The sequence below is a fragment of the Gorilla gorilla genome, chromosome 12, assembly GCF_029281585.2.
Source record: "Gorilla gorilla gorilla isolate KB3781 chromosome 12, NHGRI_mGorGor1-v2.1_pri, whole genome shotgun sequence".
In the NCBI taxonomy this organism is placed as follows: domain Eukaryota; kingdom Metazoa; phylum Chordata; class Mammalia; order Primates; family Hominidae; genus Gorilla; species Gorilla gorilla.
Window position 1 is genome coordinate 129,959,252 of NC_073236.2, and position 22,657 is coordinate 129,981,908.

Here is a 22,657-nt window from a genome sequence, read left to right on the forward strand (position 1 = left end):
AGAGCTCCACATAAAAGAAATCTGAACTCCAAGCCCTCATGCCGCCTTGAAATTGCTATGCTGGGTAAGTTCAGTTACTACTAATAATGGCAGGTCACAGTCCAGCTCTCTGCTTTAGTTTCCAAGTAGCAAAACTGGTCGAAAAGACAGTTTGAGAAAGCTACCACCGACAGAATTTCCAGGAAGGACCTAGGAGAAGGAGGGTTAAGGTGACAAGCTGTCAAAAAAGAAAGTTCTATAGAGGAGTCAATTGTTTCTTGACAGTGACAGGGTGGAGGAAGGGGGAAAATTTGACCAAAAAAAAAAAAAAGAAAAAGGAATTCAAGTGACAGCCCAGATGCAGGCTACATAGACATGGGTGCTTGAAACCTGTTTCACAAAACTCAAGTTTCACTACCAAACTAAAGCTTTCTTCAGCTGCCAAGTCCCTCCCTGGTCCAGAGACAGCTTCCACTTGGCCCTTACCCTCCGGCCTGCGTGATGACAAATGTACGCTTCTGTTACCTGTGGATTCCAAGTTCTGCCATGGTTCGATGTACTTATTTTACATCTGCATGGAACATGTTTTCAAGCCAAAGTCCAACAGACTTAGCTTTAAAAAAAAATTAGAAGTTTCTAGGAGAAATCATCCTCACAATCACCCCCAGAACAGCAGCTTCGTCAAGGCAAAATGTCCAATTGCTAAATAAAGACTTTATTCTGTATCAGCTAATTAAAGGCATTCTCTACAAATTTCCAATCAAGGAAGTTTTCTTGTTATTTCCAATACCGGTCAAGCTGTAACTCTAAAGACTATTCATTCCCTATAAAGGAATGTGACTATCTCGATTCTGGTACAAAAACATTTCATTGTTTATTTTAATAGATATGTATTGCTAAACTGCATAAGAAAAAATCCCTGGGATCAAACGAATCTCAATTCAGATGCCTCCACAGCTACACCTTGAGTTTTCCTCGGGGATCTAAGGATAGAAATGCATGAATAATCCATCTCAGTCTAGTTAGCTTCGTAATCTGCCTAGACACTAAAAGCCTCTTCTCCTTCATTTTAAAAGTAACAGTGCTTCCTGACATCTTTTTCTATTTAGGCCAGGGAGTATGCCCTTTAGTTTTAAATCTCCTGCCTTCATTTGCAATTGCAAGTAGGATGTTTGACTCACTTCTCTCCCCCCTCCTTCCTCCCATCACACTGGAAATTTAAAGTTGTGAAACAAACCAAACCTGTCCCTGCCTAATGGAACCAAATGTGGCAACACCTTATTTTAATGGCAGACTTGACGGGTGCTTCACTAGAATGGAATTCTTATAAATGCAAGCAATATGTTCAGTCCAAGCAAACTAAAAATTATTCTCACAATGAATTCCAAATATTATGCTTAGACAAAACAACAAACTTATTAAACTCATAAACCTGCATCCCACAAGCAGAAAGACTTACATTCAGGTTACCAAGATGGTTACACCCCTCTTTTACAGAATGGACTCTACAAGCCTCAATAATCCCTCACCAAGAACTCCATCAGCTTTTGCTGAGACAAGGAGACAAAACAGAGAGATACCGATTTCCCATCCAAACACAGGCTCCCTCAAGGAAAAGCTTCTTGGTACTTAGCTGGGCTCCAAATTCTACTTTAATCCTCTTTCCTTTGTAACATGAGCCTTTCCATGACATAAACCATTTGGCTCTGAAGGACAACCCTTCCAAAGGCCTCGGAGTTCCTTCTTATAGCTGATAGATTATAATGAAAAGCACAGTGTCCTCTGTTCTGACAGGGTTTTCTTCCCCCAGGGAACAAGGCGCTCTGATTTTGTCCTGTCTCTGACTGCCCCTTCCCCTTCTCCACAGGCTGAGACACCACACTGAAGGGAAAAAATGGACGGGGACTGAACTGGGAAGAGACAAAAGTATGTTGAAATTGGCTCTGGCACACCCAGAGATAAGATCACGCCATCAAGAAAAAGACGCAGTTCCATCTCTCTGCGAGCAACCTGCTCACAAACTGGGACAAAGAGCTTCCTTCCGAAGGTTTGATAAAGACTTTCCAAAGCAACCAAGTTCCAAAAACAGCTCTTCAGGAGAAATGCCCAAATCTCCAGGGTGTTTTAGCGTGGAACGCACAACACAGTAAAACCAAGTCAGACTCTACATCTATCTACTTCTCTGACGCCACTTACTCCAGCAGGAGCTTGGCGCGTGTCTGGCAGAAAGTTCTTGCTGTTAACTATTTTTAAAATTAAATGTGTGAATGAAAGCTACAACATAATTCACCTTACAGTGTAAGGATTTAGATGTTACCACTGGAAAAACCTCTTATTTTACATTCCCAGGATTCATTACATCCTTTAAAAGTGTGCTTACTGGCTGGGTGCGGTGGCTCACGCCTGTAATCCCAGCACTGTGGGAGGCCAAGGCAGGTGGATCACGAGGTCAGGAGATCGAGACCATCCTGGCTAACACGGTGAAACCCCGTCTCTACTAAAAATACAAAAAAATTAGCCGGGCGTGGTGGCGGACGCCCGTAGTCCCAGCTACTCGGGAGGCTGAGGCAGGAGAATGGCGTGAACCCGGGAGGCGGAGCTTGCAGTGAGTCAAGATAGCGCCACTGCAGTCCGGCCTGGGCGAAAGAGCGAGACTCCGTCTCAAAAAAAAAAAAAAAAAAAAAGTGTGCTAACTATTCATGAAGGTCATACCTATGCACAGATGATCAGAGAAATCCTGCAATTTCCTTTGAGCGCAGCTGTTTTCCCATCTGCCATACTGGGTAGCTGACTCTCTCAAAGGTGTCCCTACACCACCCCCAGACATCCCCTCCTTTAGTGCCTGCTGGCTCACAGGCCTCCCTCAGAGCTGGCTGGCCCAGTTTTCACTGGATTCCAATACAGCAGCTTTTTAGTTTATAATTTCTCCTCTGTGCTTAAATGTTACTCATCCAACTCAAACGTTATAATATAATCCAACATAAATTATTTCTTACTAGCAAAGGTGCTCTTATTTATATTAGTGAGTCCATAATGTTGCTCTATTAATAGTAATACCTACATTTTTAAGTAATCTTCCCTGTCAAGAATGTTTTCTATCCATTTCAAGGTCTAGAGTTTAGCTTCCTCAGAAGGCCTCATTTGGATGTCCAAGCACCAAGCACGTAATAGCATGGAGTACTGGGTGCTTTTTATGGGTGCTGGGCAGGCAGCCATGCCCCACTAACTATGGACATAGGTGAGGCACCTTAGCACAGCACCTAGCATATAACGGGCACTCAAAGAAGTTAATTCTCTCTCCCTAACTTCTTTTTCCTCTGTTTATTTTAGATCTTCAGGCTTCGAGAGGCCCTTGCTTCTTATCACTCAGCAAATCTCAATGCTGTTGTAGACTCTTAAGATTTACAACTCAGGCAAGAAATTACACTCTAGGCCAAGATGCGCAGTCCATTCAGTTCAGCCTATTCTAAACTCGCTTGGTTTGGAAATACTGAAATTGTTGCAGAACAAATAGCCCCAATTTATAAATTGCATTCCCAAAGTTCATTTTTAAAGTAGGATAAAAACATTTTTCCTAAGAAAACATGATGTCATATTTAAGATCTCAGGCTGTCCCCACAAATGGGGACACTTATGCCACTATCTACCTGGCCTGCGGAACTAGTGGCAGGAGCCTAGATCCAGCCCACGCCTTGTCCACAGCAGGCTCTCGGATATGTGCTGGGCTCAGTTCTGAATTCCTGCAAAGCTGCATCGCTGGCTCCAGAGAAAATGTTGATCCAGCTGAGTCTGTGTATATCTTTCTCCCATCTCGCTGTATGCACCCCTCCCCTCAGCTCCTAGGCCTCTCTTCTGCAGGAGACCAGTGCCCTCATCTTGTCCTGCAAATCCTAAACTTCAGCATCTTACCAAAGCTCCATCTTTTAATGCTTCAAAGGCAATTGCTTCTTCTCTCTGCAAAAATTACCTCAAGCAGCTAATCTCAGCTGTGCATCAGGAAGAATACTGATTATTTCACAATGAAATGTGAACGCCTGATGGCCTTTAACCTGTCCAGAGACCTCTGACTCTTAACTACCCAAACAAATCTAATTTTGTGGAAGGACAATAAAAGGAATGAAATACATCTACACAGCAGACAAATCCCACTAAGGGCCTGTTTCTGAGACATTTCTGCTTTTCAAAAAGCAACTTCCTTCTCTTCTACCACTTTGAAAACGAACAAATTTTCACAAGTTCCAAAACTTCCAAAAGTTTCCATGACGATGGCAGACATATGTTTATGGTGATGAATGGAGTGCACACAGGGCCAGTGTAAGATAGGTCCTAGCTTCGTCAGTGTTTTTCCCAAAGTGGAATGTAAGCCAAAGCATTCACAATTCAACCCAAAACATCCTCAAACTATCATCATTTCCAAACGGAGAAGCAGAAGCTACAGGTAAGATTCAGATGTTGACACTGGGCCAGATTTTCAGTTTTACTTATCCTGGCATGGCCAAAAGGGTATATTAGAGATCACTAAAAGGGGAGGGGAGGAAATGCCACATAGCTCCAATAAACCCTTATGTTTGTGAGGGAGAAAGAACTGGAAATCATATTAACAAATACCACATAAATATGTACAATTATTATGTGCCAAGTATAAATCTTAAAATTAAAAAAAGAAATCAACAAATGCATCCTAAATAAGAACAAGAAAGTGGGCAAAGAAAGTAGATATTTTCAGAAAACAGTAAAAAAAAAAAAAACCAACTATACAGGATTCTGCATGTACACTTGTTCACTCTTGCTGCCCTGAGGCATTAATTACTTTAAGAATAAAAACAGAAAACATCAAGTTGGCCAGGGAAAGCAAAAAACCTCGATACTTAATTAGAACACACGCTTGAAGTTGCTGCCTGATATCAGCTTCAAAAGACAGCAGCCTCATTAAGAAATGGCACAACACCCTTCTGGCGGCAGGCAAAGGCTTAAAATCACGTCAGTGCTGGGGGTCTGAAAGGGGAAATGAAACTGAGTTTACCTACATCAATTAGCAATGCTATTAAGGCTACTTAAGCCACTCCTCCAACAATATTTCTAATACAAATATGCTGCAGGCCTTCAGAATAAAACAAGCCATTATCCCTACCCGTCATCTTGGCTTTCATTACTCCCACCCCAAAGAGTGACACATCAAACAAACAAAGCGCCCTGCCCATGCGCTGGGCCTTTCGGCCAAGATCTCCAAGCCTATGACAAGCGCTTATTAATCCTGACCACACCCAACGAAGAAGAGCTGGCCACTCTAACCTCGTGACTCTCCTGGGGGATCAAGGGGAAAGGACTGAGCTAGTGAACTGAGGGACTAACCCAAGGTCATGGATAAGTTGGAAAAGGGAACTCAGGACTTATGGGCTCTTTATCGCCTCCTCCACAATTTCTCAGTGAGGCCCCAGTGGCAAACAGCAAGTAACACTCCAGTTTGCTTTAAGAATAAAAGCATCCAGGGGCACAAGGCCAATACTTTTCATAGGCTGTTCGTAGTAGCCAGTGGACTGAGTCCTATTATGATATTTAATTTCAAAACAACTGTAACAACAATTATATAAAATGGAAAGTTTCTCTATTTATTGCTTAGCCAAGCAACAAACTCCGGACTATGCAGCCACCTGACAATTGTATGTGACTGAGGTGGTTGGCAGGAAAACCCTTCTAAAGCCACAATCACCTAAAGCTTCCTCACTGCCTGGTGGGCCCAGCTGCCTAGAGTCTGCAGTCTGAAAGGCACATGTTTGTCTTGGACATGATGACAACGATAAGAAAGAAAAGCAATTATAATACAAGCAGAACATGGCTGTCAAGACCCAGTCACATGATTTTCAAAAGCATTCTGGGGCAGGATAAAATGAAACCCTAATAGTCAGCACCTAATACAGTGTTTTATTCTAAAAGTTACTAAAATTCTTATTGAATAAATAAAAGAAAAAGTAAAAAACAGAGACTGAAAAAGGGCAAGAAGATGAACATCACTTCTTTCTACCAGGTCTCTGAGAGAATGCTATACCTAATATTGTAAGGAAAACTAAAGATCAGTCTTCTGTTAACAACTGTCTGAAAAATCACCTATGTTTCTATTGAGTTTTTTTTTTTCTTTTTTTGGGGGGGGACGGGGTCTCACTCTGTTGCCTAGGCTGGAGTGCAGTGGCATGACCTCAGCTCACTGTAACCCTCGTCTCCCGGGTTCAAGCGATTCTCCTGCCTCAACCTCCAGAGTAGCTGGGATTAGAAGCGTGTGCCACCACGCCTGGCTACTTTTTGTATTTTTAGTAGAGACAGGGTTTCACCATGTTGGCCAGGCTGGTCTCAAACTCCTGGCCTCAAGTGACCCACCCGCCGCAGCCTCCCAAAGTGCTGGGATTACAAGTGTGAGCCACCACTTCTGGCCTCTATTCAGTTTCTTGAGCTCCCAGTTTTTAAAGTAATCCAAAGAAAGAAAGAAATTCAGGAACTCTAATAATTGAGTGAAGAGAAGGATCACACTCACAGGGAAGAAGGCAGGGGAAAGGCAGAAAGGACTTAAGAATATGCTGAATTTTTCTTAAAGGGCACAAAAACTCCCATTAGAGTCGCCCAAATGGAGTAACTCTAGCCAATTAGAGTTACTCCATCTGGACTGGAGGCAACTCTTCAATGGGAAAAGCCCAAGACAGAAGAATCTTAACACAGAGTCATATTTACAAGGTGACGATATGAAACAGAGTACTACTAATAATCACTTATATTTAAGAGCCTTTCTCAAAGCCACTCCAACAGTTTGATGGGCATTGTTTCATTACTCCTTACACCTCCTTGAATAGAGGGAGGAGACAGATATCACCTCCACTGTGCAAATGAGGAAATGAGGCAAAGCAAATGAGGAGTCAGACTCAAGGCTGAACAGGCAGGAGTGGCAGAGTGCAACTTAATCTCAATGTTTCACACACTGGACTCTGTGCAAAGGATGGCAACAAAAATGATCTGTTTTGGAGGAGGGGAGAATAGAAAGGGGAGAGGATAGTTTCATAACACCTGAGAATGAAACACATAAAACTGTGAAAAAAAAAATCAGTTGTCAAATCATTAAACTCCTCCCGTTTCTCAAATGGCTGGACATAAGGTGCCCAGACCTCACCACGCACCTTTGCTTCATCGTTGATGTCCCACGTGAAGGAAATGGCGTTATACGCAATCTCCTCGATGTTACTGATAGTGTTGAAGCTTTCTTTATAGTCAGCTATAGGAAGCGGTGGAAGAGAAAATGAAAACTCATGAGTTTTAGTTTCAACATGGGATCCCAGCAGTTCAAAATAAGATCTAGTTTTTAACATTATCACCTCTGGACAATTTAAATTAACATTTTGTTCGATTAGAAGAAGTTCAAAATACGAAGAAAAAGAATCACAGAGTTTTTGTAATAGAGGCAAGCTTAGACATATTTAATTCAATCTCATTATGTCACAATTAGGAAATTTAGGTCTAAAAAGTTTAAATAACAGTCCCAAGGTCACAAAACTACTCTGTAGAACCAAGATTAGAACTGAGTTCTCATTCTCCTGAAAACGAAACAAGAGCATTACAAAAGGTAAAGAAAAAAAGTAACACTAATATTAAACAGCCATCTGTGATACAGACAATGGTTTTACATGAAAATTACATACATGGCAAGAACAGAGGTCTGTGTAACGCTACTTCAGTAAATACAAATTTGCAGAGGTTTGCCACTACAGCCCACAGATAGGTTAGTTACACGGTTTAGCACGTGACTAGGGAAGACTGTTAGGCAACTGCACAGCAGCAGTATCTTTCTTTTACTTGTTTTTTTCTCTACCTCCATCATCTCCAAATAATAATCAGAATCTTTTAAAGAAGATATTACCCCTTAAAGCAATTGCAGACTGAACAGTGGGGACATTCTGAGGTTAGCCAGCTACATGGCTTCTGGCCCTAGTGTCCTGTGGAAAGCCACCACGTGGGCACATGTCCCATTACTGCATGGGAGCAATGGTGAGAGCACTGGTTCCAGGAGGCCGAGGACAGTGTTTGGAACAGATCAGTAGCTGGCATAAAAATTCAAATGCTTTCGGCAGGAAGCTGATCACTGCCAAAAATAATTGGATTTAGAAAACTGGATGGCTGCACCTCTGGGAATAAAAGCGGGCTCTTGAGCTGCTTACCTATGTCAATGCATCTTTGTTTAGCAGTGTGCTGCCGGGAGTGCCAGTACTTCCAATGCCTTAACTGATCTTCTCTGCTTTTGTCTTCAGCAAAAACCACCATGATCACACTCTGTGAAAGAGAATGCATTACAACATAAAGACACTGAAGGGTGAGTTTGTTTTGGAAAACGTATTTAGTACTATATTTCATAGTGAAGGCTTAAAGCTGCAATTTCAGGCGGTCATTCAGAGCTGCTTCAGACCTGGAAATGTTAGGCTCTGACTAGCTTTCCTAGAGAACAGGACTAAGAGCAGAACTTACTCGAACTTTGCTGATGGGATGATGGATTCCTTCACTGCTGCTCACCTCCTTCAAGGTGATGGGATAGAACTGGCCTTTGTTCAGGTATGTCATGGTACTGTCTCCTGGCTTCTGTCGAAGTGATTTTGAAGCTTCCAGGGTATATTCAAAGTTGTTCCTAAAGGACAAAAAAAGTCACAGGTCTCTAAATCTACTCTCGTGGAAGCTTGCTATACATCATATTATAAATAGCATTTGCTATCTTTTTCATTTAAAGAAAATCTGAAACAAAAGTACTCAGCAGCTAAAAATTCTCAAGTCTCTCAGATGTGGAAGTACAAATTGCCGATTAAAAATTCTATGATGTGATGGATGTCAGTAATCGGACATCCTGAGTTTGAGGGCTCGAGATATTAAAGATACTGATAGGTGGAAAGGACTTTGGAAGGAACTTCTCACAAGACATGCTGCCAATCTGATATTTATCCAGCAGAGGTTTCAGACAGGTGGCTGGTGTTCCTCTGACTAAATTCCTTTTGGCCTATATAGCATTTTTTTGTTGTTCCTACTTGTAATTTAAATATCTTTAATAGGCAGGCACTCCACAATTCTCGACATTACCTATTACCTAACACTACCACTCATATATGCCCCTAAAGTTGTTTAAGAACCTTCCCAGGCCACAGCTCAGCAGATTACACCTATTTTTGTAACTAAAGTCTTATTAGCACATAGCCACATTATTTGTTTACATATTACCTATGGCTGCTTTTGCACAACGGCAGACCGGGGTAGTTGCAAAAACATACAGAGGTTGTATGGCCCACAAAGCCTGAAATATTTACTCTCTGAGTCTTTACAGAAAAAGTTAGCTGACCCCTATCCTAAACCCTAAAGGTATTTCCGTTTGGGACTCCTGCATCTTGAGGCAGATCTATAAGGGAAGTCTCAATTCCCATAAAATCTTAGACACTTTTAAAACTGTAAAATATAACACATGTAAAAAACACATAAAACAAAATATGAGTTCCTAATTAACTTGGAAAATATTCATATTCCCAGAGTGAGATACAATTTTGTGAGGTCAAAAGAAAGTTGTCAGCTCAGAAAAAAGTTGACTTCATTTATTTTATCATTAGTGAGGCTGATTTAAAAAAAAAAAAAGCTTTTATCACTTGATATTACTCCTAAATTCTCACCTAATTATACATATTTGGCAACAGAAAGGACCTCAGAGACCTACTTTAATCCCCTGATCTCTCCTATTAGATTCCATTCTACTACCATCACACAAAGAATCCAAAAGAAAGAAAAAGCACCAACACCAAGAATTAAGGAAACTTGAAACATAGTTCAAAGAGTTCAAAATTAAAAGCACTGAAGCAGATGCCCTCTACCCAAGACTGCACCACAGTACAAGTAGTAAGATAAGGGGAAAGCCTGCTAAAGCCACCTTTGATTTATCAAGTTAACAAGAAAGGAATAAGTTATAAAAGCTGCAATTAAAAATCAAATTAAAAGACATCTATTACCCAGAAACACTGTCAAAAACATAGTCCTCTGAATTCATGCCAGGCATCCGCAGACTGAGATCCGAGGGGAAGAAAACCTGAAATATCAATGTGATAAGCCACAACTATTTAACTGGTTATCATGGTTACTAAAGACCAAACTCTGGTACCGCATAAAAGTATGTGGCTTACAGCAACCCACTATCCTGTCCATATTTATTTTTGAGTAAAAATTTTGATTCTACAAATACTTAAAAAATTAAAACAGAGAAAATATCCACTTTTATATGCCACTCAAGTAAATTACAACAAGCTGTGTAGGTACTCCCACTAAGTGCTTCTGACTCACGACCCCCTTTTCTGTCTTTCACACACATCCCAACTCTGTTCAAACACTAGGACCTGCAACCAAAATTTCATGACTTTTAAAAGTCACCCTATCATTATACCAAGTTAAGACACAGCATCAAGTTCACACACCACAGCTGAAGAGATGTGGTGCATTTTCTCAGGAAAGGCTAACATTCTGCCCCTAACTCCATATGCAGAGATGGATGCTCTTTACCCCACCAAGTCACTAAGTATGGTTTCTAACACCTTTAGTCCCTAACTTTTAGCTGAGTGAGGTATTCATCACCATAAAACCCCCAGAACTATTTGGAATTAATTTGTAAACCTCACACAATGCATTTGTGCTCTCCCTGACTATATTACCAACCAAGAAACACCAAGCAAAGATGTAATAACTTATTTTATATGAGCTCCAGGGAGCTTGTTTGGCACTGGGAGAAGTGCTGAAAACAGACTATGAGAATCTACCTGTGGTCAACAGAAGATTATGTATGGGGTTCTCTTTCTCCAGCAAATCCCTTAGCTGAAATCATAATTGTTAACTCAGCTGCTGGTAAGATTAGCCTTGCACCCTTGATAATAACTTCTGGTTGTATAGATTTAGTTTACAAATTATACCCATGGGCCTTTTCTCTTAAAAAAAAATCTTTTATTCCTAATCCATTCATTTCAGGCTGAGTTTCACGCTTACATAACAAGGAAAAGGTGGAACCCAATACTTATACAAACACACAGGTGTCTTAGGAAGATGTTTTTGTTTCCTTACCTCCTGAACGCCTTCCTTGAAGGTCTCTGAGAAGGTCGAGTCTGGAGTTCGCCTTTGAGCATTTGGGGCTTGAGCACCAGAGCTGAACTGGTCAGTACTGAGATTCCGATCGAAAACCACCACCCGCTCAGTGGGCTCAGGATGATACACTGCTGGGGGGATTCCCACAGCAAAGCCATGCGGCTGGGTTTCTGTCTTGATGGAGTGGGTAGGCATCGTTGCTATGGAGACAGTGACTGTCGTATCTGGAGCTGTCAGATGGCCTCTCTTATCAATGCCCAGCTGGTTGCCATGCGGAAGGACAATGTTAAACGGCACATTTTTCAGTACTTGCACTCTGTTTTCTCCAGCAGAGATGAGGGGCTGCTCTGTCACAATTGGTATGCTGTTTCTTTAAGAAAAGAAAACTGCTTTCAAACGCGATGCTGATGTAGTTCTTTGACAATTTTTATTTTCCTAATGGCATTGGGCTGTTGGGTCCTGTGCAATAACACTTGACAGAATAAACAGAAAACATCAAAACTACCCATTACTAGATAAAGGGAAAAAGGCTTTCTGGTTATCAGTCAAATAAAATCCAAACATATTAAGTAAAATTTCATTCGAAATACTAAGGGCTCAGAGCTCTCCTCTAATAAGCTTTACTTTCCATAATCCTAAAAACAATTACTGTGTTTTACTAGAAACCTGAAGCTATGTGATCTGATCAACTGGGGTTACAGCATAGACGCCAGGGTCAAATTGCCTGGGTTCAAGTTCTGTGTCACCTGAGCAAGTTACTTATCTCTTAGTAACTGAATCCTCATCTGTAAAATGGGGACAATAATGGCATCCATTCTCATCAGGTTGAGATGAGATGATACACTAAAAGGTGTATAATAATGCCTGACACACAGTCTTTAAGAAGTATGAGCTATTATTACTTGGTCACCACTTTTCCTACCACCTATGCCATTTGGCTTTCTCCTTTTTTTTTTTTAATTTTTTATTTTTTTGAGACAGAGTCTTGCCCTTATGGCCCAGGCTGGTGTGCAATGGCGTGATCTAGGCTCACTGCAACCTCCGCCTCCCGGGTTCAAGCGATTCTCCCGCCTCAGCCTCCCGAGTAGCTGGGATTACAGGCGCGCGCCACCACACTTGGCTAATTTTTGTATTTTTAGTAGAGACTGGGTTTTACCATGTTGGCCAGGCTGGTCTCGAACTCCTGACCTCACGTGATCCACCTGCCTCAGCCTCCCAAAGTGCTGCGATTACAGGTGTGAGCCACTGCGCCGGGCCTGGCTTTCTCTTTCACCCAAGAAAACCTATTGTTACATTGTATCAGTAGACACATCTGCTTTTTATAAAATTAAATTTTGGTTTGATAAATAATTTGAGCAACACAAGATGACTTCCAGTGGGTAAAATGAATGAATTTTCAAAGTCCCCAGAAATCATATAAGCTGAAGCTTCAAGAAACAGGCAAATTGAGAATTCTGTACATTTCAAGATGAATAAAACTGTTTGAACCCTGAACCATAAATTCACTCCCAGGAATTTATCCTAAAACGGAAAAAGTCTAGAAAGTTGTTCCTTAAGGCTTCGTAATAGTGAAAACTAGATATAGCAGCAATTATAAGGATATTTACAGTTTGCTTCAGAATGTTCCAGCAAAAATAAATAAAATAAAAACATGAATTAATCTCAAAGTTGAAGAAGAGGGAAGAACAGATCAAACAAGAGGAATTGTGTTGATAACTGTTGAGGCTGGTCATGGATACATGTGGGCTTATACTGTTTCTCTATTTTTATTATGTTTGAAAATGCCCATAATGAAAAGTAAAAGATAAAAGCCATAAGTCCTCTTCCAAAGGATAATTATGAAGATTAAAACACAGAGAAAATGTTTGTGAAACAAACTAAGTAGAAGAAAGTACACTACCAAATCCTATCTGTGAACACAACTATGCTACATAAAATTTGCATACACATCAAAACAATGAATAAAGCAATCATCAGGATAATGGGATACTGGGTGATGATCATTCTTCCTTTAAATATGTTTTATTCCTTGATTGATAATAAAACACACGACAATTTAAAAGGTGTCTTTTTAAAGTTTTTCATGGCTAGCCAAACGTTAATTAAATTTTCTGAAAGTTTTAATCTAAGATATTTCACAAATAATTTCAACAGGAATTTGAATACAATTTAACTTGCTTTATTCAATTTTACTCAGGCAGCTGTTCAAGAGTCACTGGTGCTTAATTTTTTTAATAGACCACTGCCACATCCTTCTAAAGAAAACCTCAAAAACAAATAAGCAAATACTGAAGTTATTACTAAAACTATCCCTTTGGAGGAGCAGAATGTTAGTGCTTTCATCCTAGAAAAGGCAACTGCTATGCCCAAAGAAAAAAGGAAATTTCAGAGCAACAGAGGCAAATCAGTGATGAAATCTGAATTTAGATAGTAAGAGTCCAACTTACCTATCTCTTTCACTAGTGGTTGTTCATTTAAACAAACTCCCATTTTGCTGTTACAGAAACGTGGCATTTCCCCCTGCACTCTTTATGCTGTTATGCACTGAATGTTACCTTTTGCTGTGATCTGGCTCGGGGTGCTCCACCTCTGGCTTTGCTGTTGATGACCTTCTCTCTCTTGGAACCTGATATTAGCACACATGAAAAGAATTTAGCTCTTATCCAGTGAAGTGCAGTTTACCCAAAGATACAGCCTTTTATTTTTCAGTAAATTCAATCATTCATTTATCTACTGGTTGCCTAGCAAACACCAGGCTATGGGGACGCACAAAGAATAATAATATCTGCCCTCAATGAGCTTAAAATCTAGTCACCCATCTGGTTGATATGTAAAAAGCAACTGTTATTGAGTTGCCAAATAAACTCAGAGCATGATAAATTTATTTTGTCATGGAGTTTGGGTCTCATCTCTTAAAAAAAAAATACCTCCACTGGCCAAAGCTGGTGGCTCATGTCTGTAATCCCAGCCACTTTGGGAGGCCAAGGTGGGAGGATTGTTTGAGCCCAGGAGTTCAAGACCAGCCTGGGCAACATAGTGAAACCCATTTCTACAAAAAAATTTTAAAAATTAGCCAGGCGTGGTAGCATCTGCCTGTAGTCTCAGCTACACAAGAGAGACTGCGGTGAGAAGATCGCTTCAGCCCGGAGGCAGAGGTTACAGTGAGCAGAGATTGCGCCACTGCACTCTGGCCTGGGTGATAGAGCAAGACCCTTCCTGACTCAAAAAAAAAAAAAGAAAAAGAAAAAAAGAAATACCTCTGCCCTGGTTTTACTCGTTTATCTACACAACATTAGAGAAGAAGCTACTGAAAACACAACGGAGCTCTTCCAACTTTCTCAGTGCTCTTTCCTACCACCCTCCATTCAGATCAAATGCAAAAGCAGAAGGAACAGCCATGTTAACCGTTCATTTCTTCTAAGATCCAAATGAGGGCTTCATATGATCACTGTCTTTAGATACGCTGGGATTCATACGTCCATCACCCAAAGGACAAGTCTAACTCAGTGTTCTATTCCTTTTTTGGTTCTTTTCTTCGCAAGGGAAGTGAAAAGTAGGCAAATGTTAGTGTCCTGTAGAAATAACTCAACTGAGATTTAACCCCATTGCGCACTCCAAAATGGCTAAGGTGCTTAAAAATGGCTTTCAGCGTGAAAATTCTATTCCTGCATCCTTGTTTTCACCATTAAAGACAAAACACTGCTGGCCAGGCGCAGTGGCTCACGCCTGTAATCCCAGCACTTTGGGAGGCCGAGGCGGGTGGATCACAAGGTCAAGAGATCGAGACCATCCTGGCCAACATGTTAAAACCCCGTCTCTACTAAAAACACAAAAAATTAGCCGGGCATGGTGGCACACGCCTGTAGTCCTAGCTACTCCGGAGGCTGAGGCAGGAGAATTGCTTGAACCCAGGAGGCAGAGGCTGCAGTGAGTTGAGACTGCGCCACTGCACTCCAGCCTGGGCGACAGAGCGAGACTCTGTATCAAAAAAAAAAAAAATACCGCTTCATGTATTAACAATATGCTTTTCAAGCTTTATCAAAATTATTATGTAATAATGACTGATGCTTATACAGCCAAAGACCTGAAACAAATAATTCAGTTTATTTGAAAAAGAAAACAGGCCAGGCACAGTGGTTCACGTCCGTAATCCTAATACTTTGGGAGGCTAAGGCAGGAAGATTACCTGAGGCCAGGAATTTGAGACCAGCCTGGGCAACATAGTGAGACTCCATCTCTACAAAAAATTTTAAAATTAGCCAGGCATGACCTATAATCCTAGTTACTCAGGAAGCTGAGGCAGGAGAATCAGTCGGCCCCAGGAGGTTGAGGTTGCAGTGAGCTATGATTGCACCACCACACTCCAGCGTGGGCAAGAGTGAGACTCTGCTTCTATTAAAAAAAAAAAAAAAAGAAGAAGAAGAAGAAGAAAATAAATTTACACCTATCACAAGAAGTCTGACAAGTAAGTACCACTAAAATTGTCACCCTTCATGGACAGACATGAGGATTTGTATGCTTCTGAGACACAGGAGTAGTATACCTAGTGTTATCACACAGGTCTTTCTGGCACAAAACTTGTACCAACAAGTTTCTCCCATTCTCAAAAGTTTCAGTTAAAAATATGTAACTTCATAATTAATGTTTTAGGAACTTAATTTATAGTAAGTCAATAAAACAAGCTATAAGAACAGATATATAATAATTTCCACTTCAAAGGAACTCTTCATGGCTATGTTTCCCTGGTAAGGGTTTCTTCTAGCATCATTAGTTATTACACAAGTTTCTGCTCATATTCAAAGAAAAAAAGAGCTTACCTCAATCCCTCAGCCCCAACTTAGTTAGACGCATGGCCTCATACTAGGAAATAACCACCCCATTTTTTTTTTGAGATAGGGTCTGTCTCTGTCACCCAGGCTGGAGTGTAGTGATATGGCATGATCTCAGCTCACCGCAGCCTCCAACTCCCAGGCTTAAGTGATCCTCCCACCTCAGCCTCCTAAGTAGCTGAGACTATAGGCATGTGTACTAACCAGCTAATTTCTGTATTTATTTATTTATTTATTTTTGGTAGAGACAGGGTCTCGTCATGTTGCTCAGGCTAATCACCCTAATTTTAATAATAAAACTATCTCCTAGGCTTCTTTCACCTCCGTATTTCTTATATTAAGGAAAGAATACAGTGCCAGAACATAGCCAATGGCTAGCAACTGGCGATTCTGGGTGAAGGTATTTAGGAATTAATTATCCTCTTATTTTAAGTTTTATGTAGGTTTGAAAGTTTTTAAAACAAAAAGATAGCAAAAATAAACTGTAAAAAATATACACTACATTCATGAGAAGACACTGTCATTAAGAAGCTTCTGGTAATCCCAAACAGATCCTGTTTTTATACAGGTACTGATGACAACACAATGATTACACAAGTTAGTCACACAGAGTGACAATGAGACAAAGGCCCTGTGGCAAAGCTGTGCTTCAACTCAGTCTGCTGTTTTAAGTAGCACCCTAAAGACGTAGCCACCCCCAAATGGTGTGTTCCTGGTCAGAAGGAAGAATGGAGAGGTGAATCCAGAAGGAGAGCAGTATGCACGCTGCATTAGAAAGATAGTGGCCTCGGCCATGGACCAGACTAGGGCCCCAGATGCACACACCCTAGCTGTGACCTCTGAGTGAGAAGTCGCACACAGGCTGGTAACATGTCTAGCATAATAGTGGCAGCTAGTGTTATCAGGACAATGATGATGAGACAAATCAGTAGTGTCACTTCCAGATAATGAAAATCATGTAAAATTCCATGCAGAGTATAGATTATATTTAATTAAGAGTACTCCAAATCTCTAGAAACAGGCAACAAAACATATCCTGATCTTGGAACTGGACAGTCCTAGACTACAGAATATGATTTCAAAGGCTCTGTAGTATCATTTAGGGAAAGGAAATCATCCTGACTACCCAGGAATAAAGGTGAAAAGGTAAATGACCCCTGCCCACTTTCCATGGCACTAAGAACCGCCTTCAGTGAGATGCTCAAACCCAAGAAGGCACATCTAGCATCTTCTTTTATGGTAGCTTCACCTTCTGGATAGAGCCACAGCAGCTGACTGCTTTGCATGTTTTAAAAACAACCCTTTGATTCTACAATCACAGATTTTTAGCTTTGAACCACAGTAAGTCAAAGTACTCATTAAACTATTTATAGTCACTACAGAAGCAACTTGCATGGCATTCTACCAGCAAATGTCTGTTTATATGCTGCTGAATCAAGTGCATTGGAGACTGCTGTTAAGGGTTTTAAAGGCAGGCAAACCCACCTTGTAGTAGTCATAGAGCAGGCCCAGCGCAGCGGCGCTGTCTTCGTCTCCATTGATGCTCATCATCGCTTTGGTCGCTGCAGTGAGAGGGTTTTCCAGGAAGGATTTCCAGGCCTCATCCTCACTAGTGTAGGACCGCCGCTGTGGATAAAGTGCTTCATTCTGAAGAACCAACACTGGCCGTTTGCTTCAGAGAAATTAAAAAAAAAACAAAAACACACACTTTTCTACTGCAAGGCATCATAAGCTACCAATTCCTTGACATTCCTATAAAATAGCCTATTGTTTCATCAATGACCCTAGGAAGTCAAATTAAGACAAGACCAGAAGACAAACCACTTAAGTGCAGACCAATGGGTCCCACAGTAAGACATAAAGTACCTAGGCAGCCAGAGAACTGGCAGTTCACCTACACGTGGAACCCAGGGTATACTATTTGGCAAAAAAGCGAAACAAAACCGTCCCCGAGAAAATGCCAGGCTATTCAAATACTTTCCATAAACAAACACAAGGACACAGTAAAGAAAAGAGAATATTTGTTCTCTTCCAACACACAATCAGGACTGTCCCCTCTTGAGAAGAGCATGTGCCGTTCATCACACTGCTACATGTTATTCCCTCTTTCTACTGTGGCTGCCATGCCTTAAAAATTCCTACCTGAACACAGTGGGGAGGGGAGAAGCAGCAGAAAGAAAAAGGGATCCTTCATGCAAGCAATCCTCCGGGGTATATGAGAAAGCCAGAATATTCTACTGATTACCAGCAGATTGAGCATGGAATGTGGCCAAAGGGGATTGTAAATCAATAAAGAGGCATAATTTTCTGGCATGGGAGTTAACTGTTTATCTTAGAGATAAACACTTAAGAATATCCAACAATAAATGAAGCCACTGAACAAAAAGATTTTTAAAAAAAAATAGGTGGGAAAATCTGGCTTTTAAAACATCTTTGCTAGTTTTCCACACTGCACAAGAACTGTTTCATTTTAACACTCTAGTTTGGTGGGAAAAATCCAAAAAAATCAATAGCGATCTTAGTGAAACCTTACAGAAGATTTAATTTAAAAGATTAAAGCAAACATTACTAATTCCAAAAACTTGAAATGTAAACAGTCTCAACAACTGTTCGGTTGGTACTATTTAATAAGTCAATAAAGAGAAAAAATGGAACACTGACTCTAGCAAAACAAAGCAGTTTATTTTCAAGGAGAAAAATAAATTTTAAATGTTTGGAACTCCTCTGAATTATTACAATTCTAACAAGCAAATTGAAGGACTGGCTCTCATTGCAACACACAAATGAAATATGTAAATGGCCTAAAGGTGACCTACCTATTTTAAAAGTGAATGTAGAAAGACTGATTATCTTTTCAAGTAATCAACAAAGGTTAGGGTTTGGGAGTCACCCAGGGCCTTTAAGAACAGATACAGATTTAGAAGAAGGAGAACATCTTCAAAAAAGGGGGAAAAAAATCCAACAATGTATCCTCAGTCAAAATGAAGTGTTATTTGAAAGCCAATGTTTTTACTCACGTTTTGGCATAAATGTTACATTTGGTAAGAAAGTCTTGAGGTGGTATACTATTTTAACACAAAACAAACATAAAAGGCTGTTCAAAGCGAGCAGATCATTTGTCTAAAAATGGAAAAGATTGCTTACACAAATCTCAACTTTGAAGAAAATAAAGAAATATACAAAGTGGCATTCCCTGAGCCATCAGGACCAGAGTACAACAGCTACTGAACGGCTGGTGCCATGGACTGATTGACTGATGTACTGCTAAGCTATAATTAATAGCGTAATAGCTACTTCCAGAAGACTATGACAGCACTTGGCTGTTCAATTCCCTTAATGCTAGTTTTCAACTTCCCTTCTTCTCCCACCCACATCCCAAATTTGTACAAGCAATAGAAAATAGAGAAAGAAATGGCTTTATGTTTGGAATCACCCTGAAGGTGTTTCATATTTCCAAAGCCTGCCTAAGGCCAAAATGTTAGCTTTGGAAAATTTGCCTTATCTAAACTATACGTCAAGAAATAAACACAAAACCAGTTGCCTTTCTTAGTCTACTTCCTCATGACAGTCAGGAAGTAGGCTTCAGTCGCCGAAGGCTCATCATCACTTTCAGGTGAGCCTTAAACTCCGCGTCTGCGATCTCTGAGACTTCTGAAATACGTTTCAGGCAATAATTTAACTGCATATTCTACAACATAAGAGTAATCCATTTAAGATACTCCATACAAAATATCTATCTCATCCAGAAAAAGAACACACTGACAAAAACCGATCCTTCACAAATAACTAAGAAACTGGGAGGGGTACCTATCTGCCTTAAACTTACTGATCTGAAATATACTGACTGGCCTGGTGCGATTTCCATTTTTTTTCTTTAGTAAGTTTTTAAAATTTTTAGAACAATTTTATATTTTCAGAAAAGCTGCAAAGAAAATACAGAAATCTCCCTCGTTCAGTTAATCCCCCATGCCTTATTACATTACCACCTTCCATTTGTCGAAATACGCTTTTAAATCACAAACTCTAAAAAGCATATTAGCTTGTACAGTACTTTCTCGTTTAACACCCGGATTTCAAAGTTTCATCCTCTTGATTCTCTCCAGCACTAAAAACACGGTAATCTGTAATTACCATCAATGATGCAAGTGGCAAAATAACTCCTACAGCCGTTTTCCCACTCATACAGCCAGCCAGGGAAAAGAAAACGCCCGGACATCGGGGCACTTCAACCTTTCCCTACATTTCTGTTTTGGAGGTTCCAGCAGGTCGCCGAGTGACGAGCCTGAGACCACAGATTACCTGGAGAAGTCCACCTGTCCCGACGCGGCGCGAGCCCCACCGGGCTCCCGAGGCCGACCGGGCAGGAGAGGGGGGCGGGGAGGCCCGGGGGCGTTGGCTGCGCCCCGACCTCGCGCCGCACCCGACCGCGCCGGGGGCCCGGACCCCAAGGTGCGCGCCCGAGGGGACCCAACCTGGCCGGGGAGGAGGGGAGGAGGGTGGCCCCTCCGGTGTCGAGTTTCCCCGAGGACAGGGTCTCTCCTCCCAAGGCTCCGACCGAACAAAGAGCCGGGCAGGGCTAAGGGGCAGAGGCCGTGGCGGCGTGGAGTGGACAGCGGCCCCCGGCTCGCGCCCCGCGCCCGCCCGCCCGCGCGGCCTCGGGTCTGCGCCCGGCTCGCTCGCTGCAGGTGCGGCCCCTCAGCGCGGCCCCCCCGCGGCGGCCGGACTCCTGCGCCTCACTCACTTGTCGTACTCCTGTGTCATCGCGCCCGCTCGCCGCTGCCGGGCCGCAGAACTGGACTTTCGGGTTGGGACAGTACACCCGATCCGGGGGGAGGAGGCGGCGGCGGCGGCTGCGGGTCCGGAGCGGCGGCCCCGACGGGTTGGGTTTGCTTTTCTCGCTCTGAGCCGGCTCCGCGCGGGCTGCGCGCACTGGGCGCCGGGCTCAGCCGCTCATTGGCTGGCGATGCGCCGGCTGGGGGCGAGGCCTCGGGGCTGGGAGGCCGATCGCGCCTCCTGATTGGTCGGCGAGAAGAGCGCCGGGGCGGGGCTGACGGGGACGAGCGGCGCGGGGCGGGGGCCGCGCGTTCCGCGAGGTTGCGCCCGGGACTGCGCGCCCGGCTCGCGGCCGTACGCGCCTGCCCTGACTGGAGAGGGAGCGCTGCGGCTGCGGCGCGCACCCGCCAACCTCCGCGCGCTCCGAGAGCGCCCCCGCTCGCGCCCCGCCACCGCCTCCGCCGCCCCCGCCGCCCCCGCCGCCCCCGGCCATCCCCTCCGCGACGAGCCCCGGCCGTAGAGCCGCCTCCTTCTTCGCTCACTCAGGCTTCCGCGCCCCGTGCCCACATTGCCCGCTGTTCCGGCCCCAGCGCCCGCCCGGCGGGGGCGCCTCTGCCGGTCGCCGCGCTCCCCGGTCGCGCGTCTCACCTCTCGGTTCTCGCAGGCTGTCACGCCCGAGTCCCGTGGCTTCCCCCGAGAGCCGTCTCCGGAACGTCCCTTCTCCTGGCCCACCGCCGCCGCGCGCTTTTAGGATTTCTTGCCCTCGCAGCTCCCGCGGTCCCCTCGGCGGCAGTCCCTGGGGCTCCGCGATGTCTGTGCCCCGCAGCCTCCCGGGCGTCACTTCCCCGCGCGGCCGCCCCACGCTGCCCGTGCAGTCGCGCGCCCCGGGCCGGCCCCGGGCACCACTGCACCGCGACGGCCCCCACTTGTCCTTCCCGAGCTGCCGTCTTTCCCAGGGTCTGCTCACTGAGTCCCCACATGCCCAGCGTCGGACCTGACCCTCAGACAGGCGCGGCCCCAGACGCCGGGGACAGGGCAGTCAACAGAACAGACACAACTCCTCGCCTTCCTAGTTGGGGTAACGGGCAATACAAAAACAAGTAAATGGTGTGGCTGGTTGGAAGGTAAAGCAGGCAGGCCCTGGGGAGGCGGGGAGGAGCGAGGCTTTCAGGCTTGAAGGAGATGAGGGGCCACGAAGGTGGGACTGTACTTGAGGCAGGGACCCTGGTGTGTTTTGTGACCCTTGAGGGGACCCGGGTGGCTGGAGGGGCACAGGGAGGCGGGAGCTGCGGTCAGAGATAGTGGGCGCAGGGGAGCGGATTGAGCAGGGCCTTGCCGGCTTCCGTAAGGACTGTGGCTTTTTCTCTGGGCTAGATGGGGACGCATTGGAGGGGCTTGGAGCAGGGTAGTGACAGGGTCTCACATTTAAAAATAGTTCTCTGCTGCTGCGTGGTGGGGGACCAGGTAGGAGGCCATTGCCATGATGCAGGCCAAGGGCAATAGAGTGAGGTGGTGGGAAGTGGCCGAATTCTGGATATGCTTTGAAGGTGGGACCAGCAGGATTGTCTGAAAATTGGATATGGGGTGTGAGAGAAAGAGAGAATCAAGGATGACTACAGGGTTTCCAGCTGGGCAACTGGAGGATTGATTTGCCATCCCCTGGGATACGGAAGACCTGGGGCATAGAAGGTTTGGGGGAGAACAAGAGTCTGTTTTGGACGTGCTAAGCTCAAGATGTATGGGAGATAAAAATCCATGAATCAGGTGGGCTCCTGGGTACGAGGCTGGAGTGCAAGGGAGAAGTCTGGGCTGAAGCTCACATCTGGGCGCCGCCCACGTCTAGAGGCCATTTAAAGCCATGAGAAGGCAGGAAGGAAAGAGGATGGGACCCATGCTGGATCCAGGAGCCTCCGACACAGAAAGGCTGGGAAGAAGAGCCAATGGAGGAG

The 22,657-nt window shown here is 43.6% G+C and overlaps 1 protein-coding gene across 2 annotated transcripts in view; it reads right to left on the reverse strand.

Moving 5' to 3' along the window:
- Positions 1 to 20,857, reverse strand: part of GRHL1 (grainyhead like transcription factor 1) — a 50,235-nt gene extending 29,378 nt beyond the window's left edge. Inside the window, exons 1-8 of one of the 2 annotated variants that reach the window (XM_004028823.5) lie at positions 20,677 to 20,857; positions 17,421 to 17,607; positions 13,662 to 13,732; positions 11,086 to 11,476; positions 9,990 to 10,066; positions 8,479 to 8,635; positions 8,175 to 8,286; positions 7,140 to 7,234 (exon numbers count right to left, since the gene is read on the reverse strand). In XM_004028823.5, coding sequence (XP_004028872.1) covers positions 7,140 to 7,234; positions 8,175 to 8,286; positions 8,479 to 8,635; positions 9,990 to 10,066; positions 11,086 to 11,476; positions 13,662 to 13,732; positions 17,421 to 17,607; positions 20,677 to 20,696 — 1,110 coding nt within the window. In that variant the 5' untranslated portion in view covers positions 20,697 to 20,857. Of the gene's footprint in view, positions 1 to 7,139; positions 7,235 to 8,174; positions 8,287 to 8,478; positions 8,636 to 9,989; positions 10,067 to 11,085; positions 11,477 to 13,661; positions 13,733 to 17,420; positions 17,608 to 20,676 lie in introns of those variants that run through there. The other variant, XM_055377472.2, reaches the window with a different exon arrangement.
- Between the last annotated feature and the right edge of the window lie 1,800 nt (positions 20,858 to 22,657).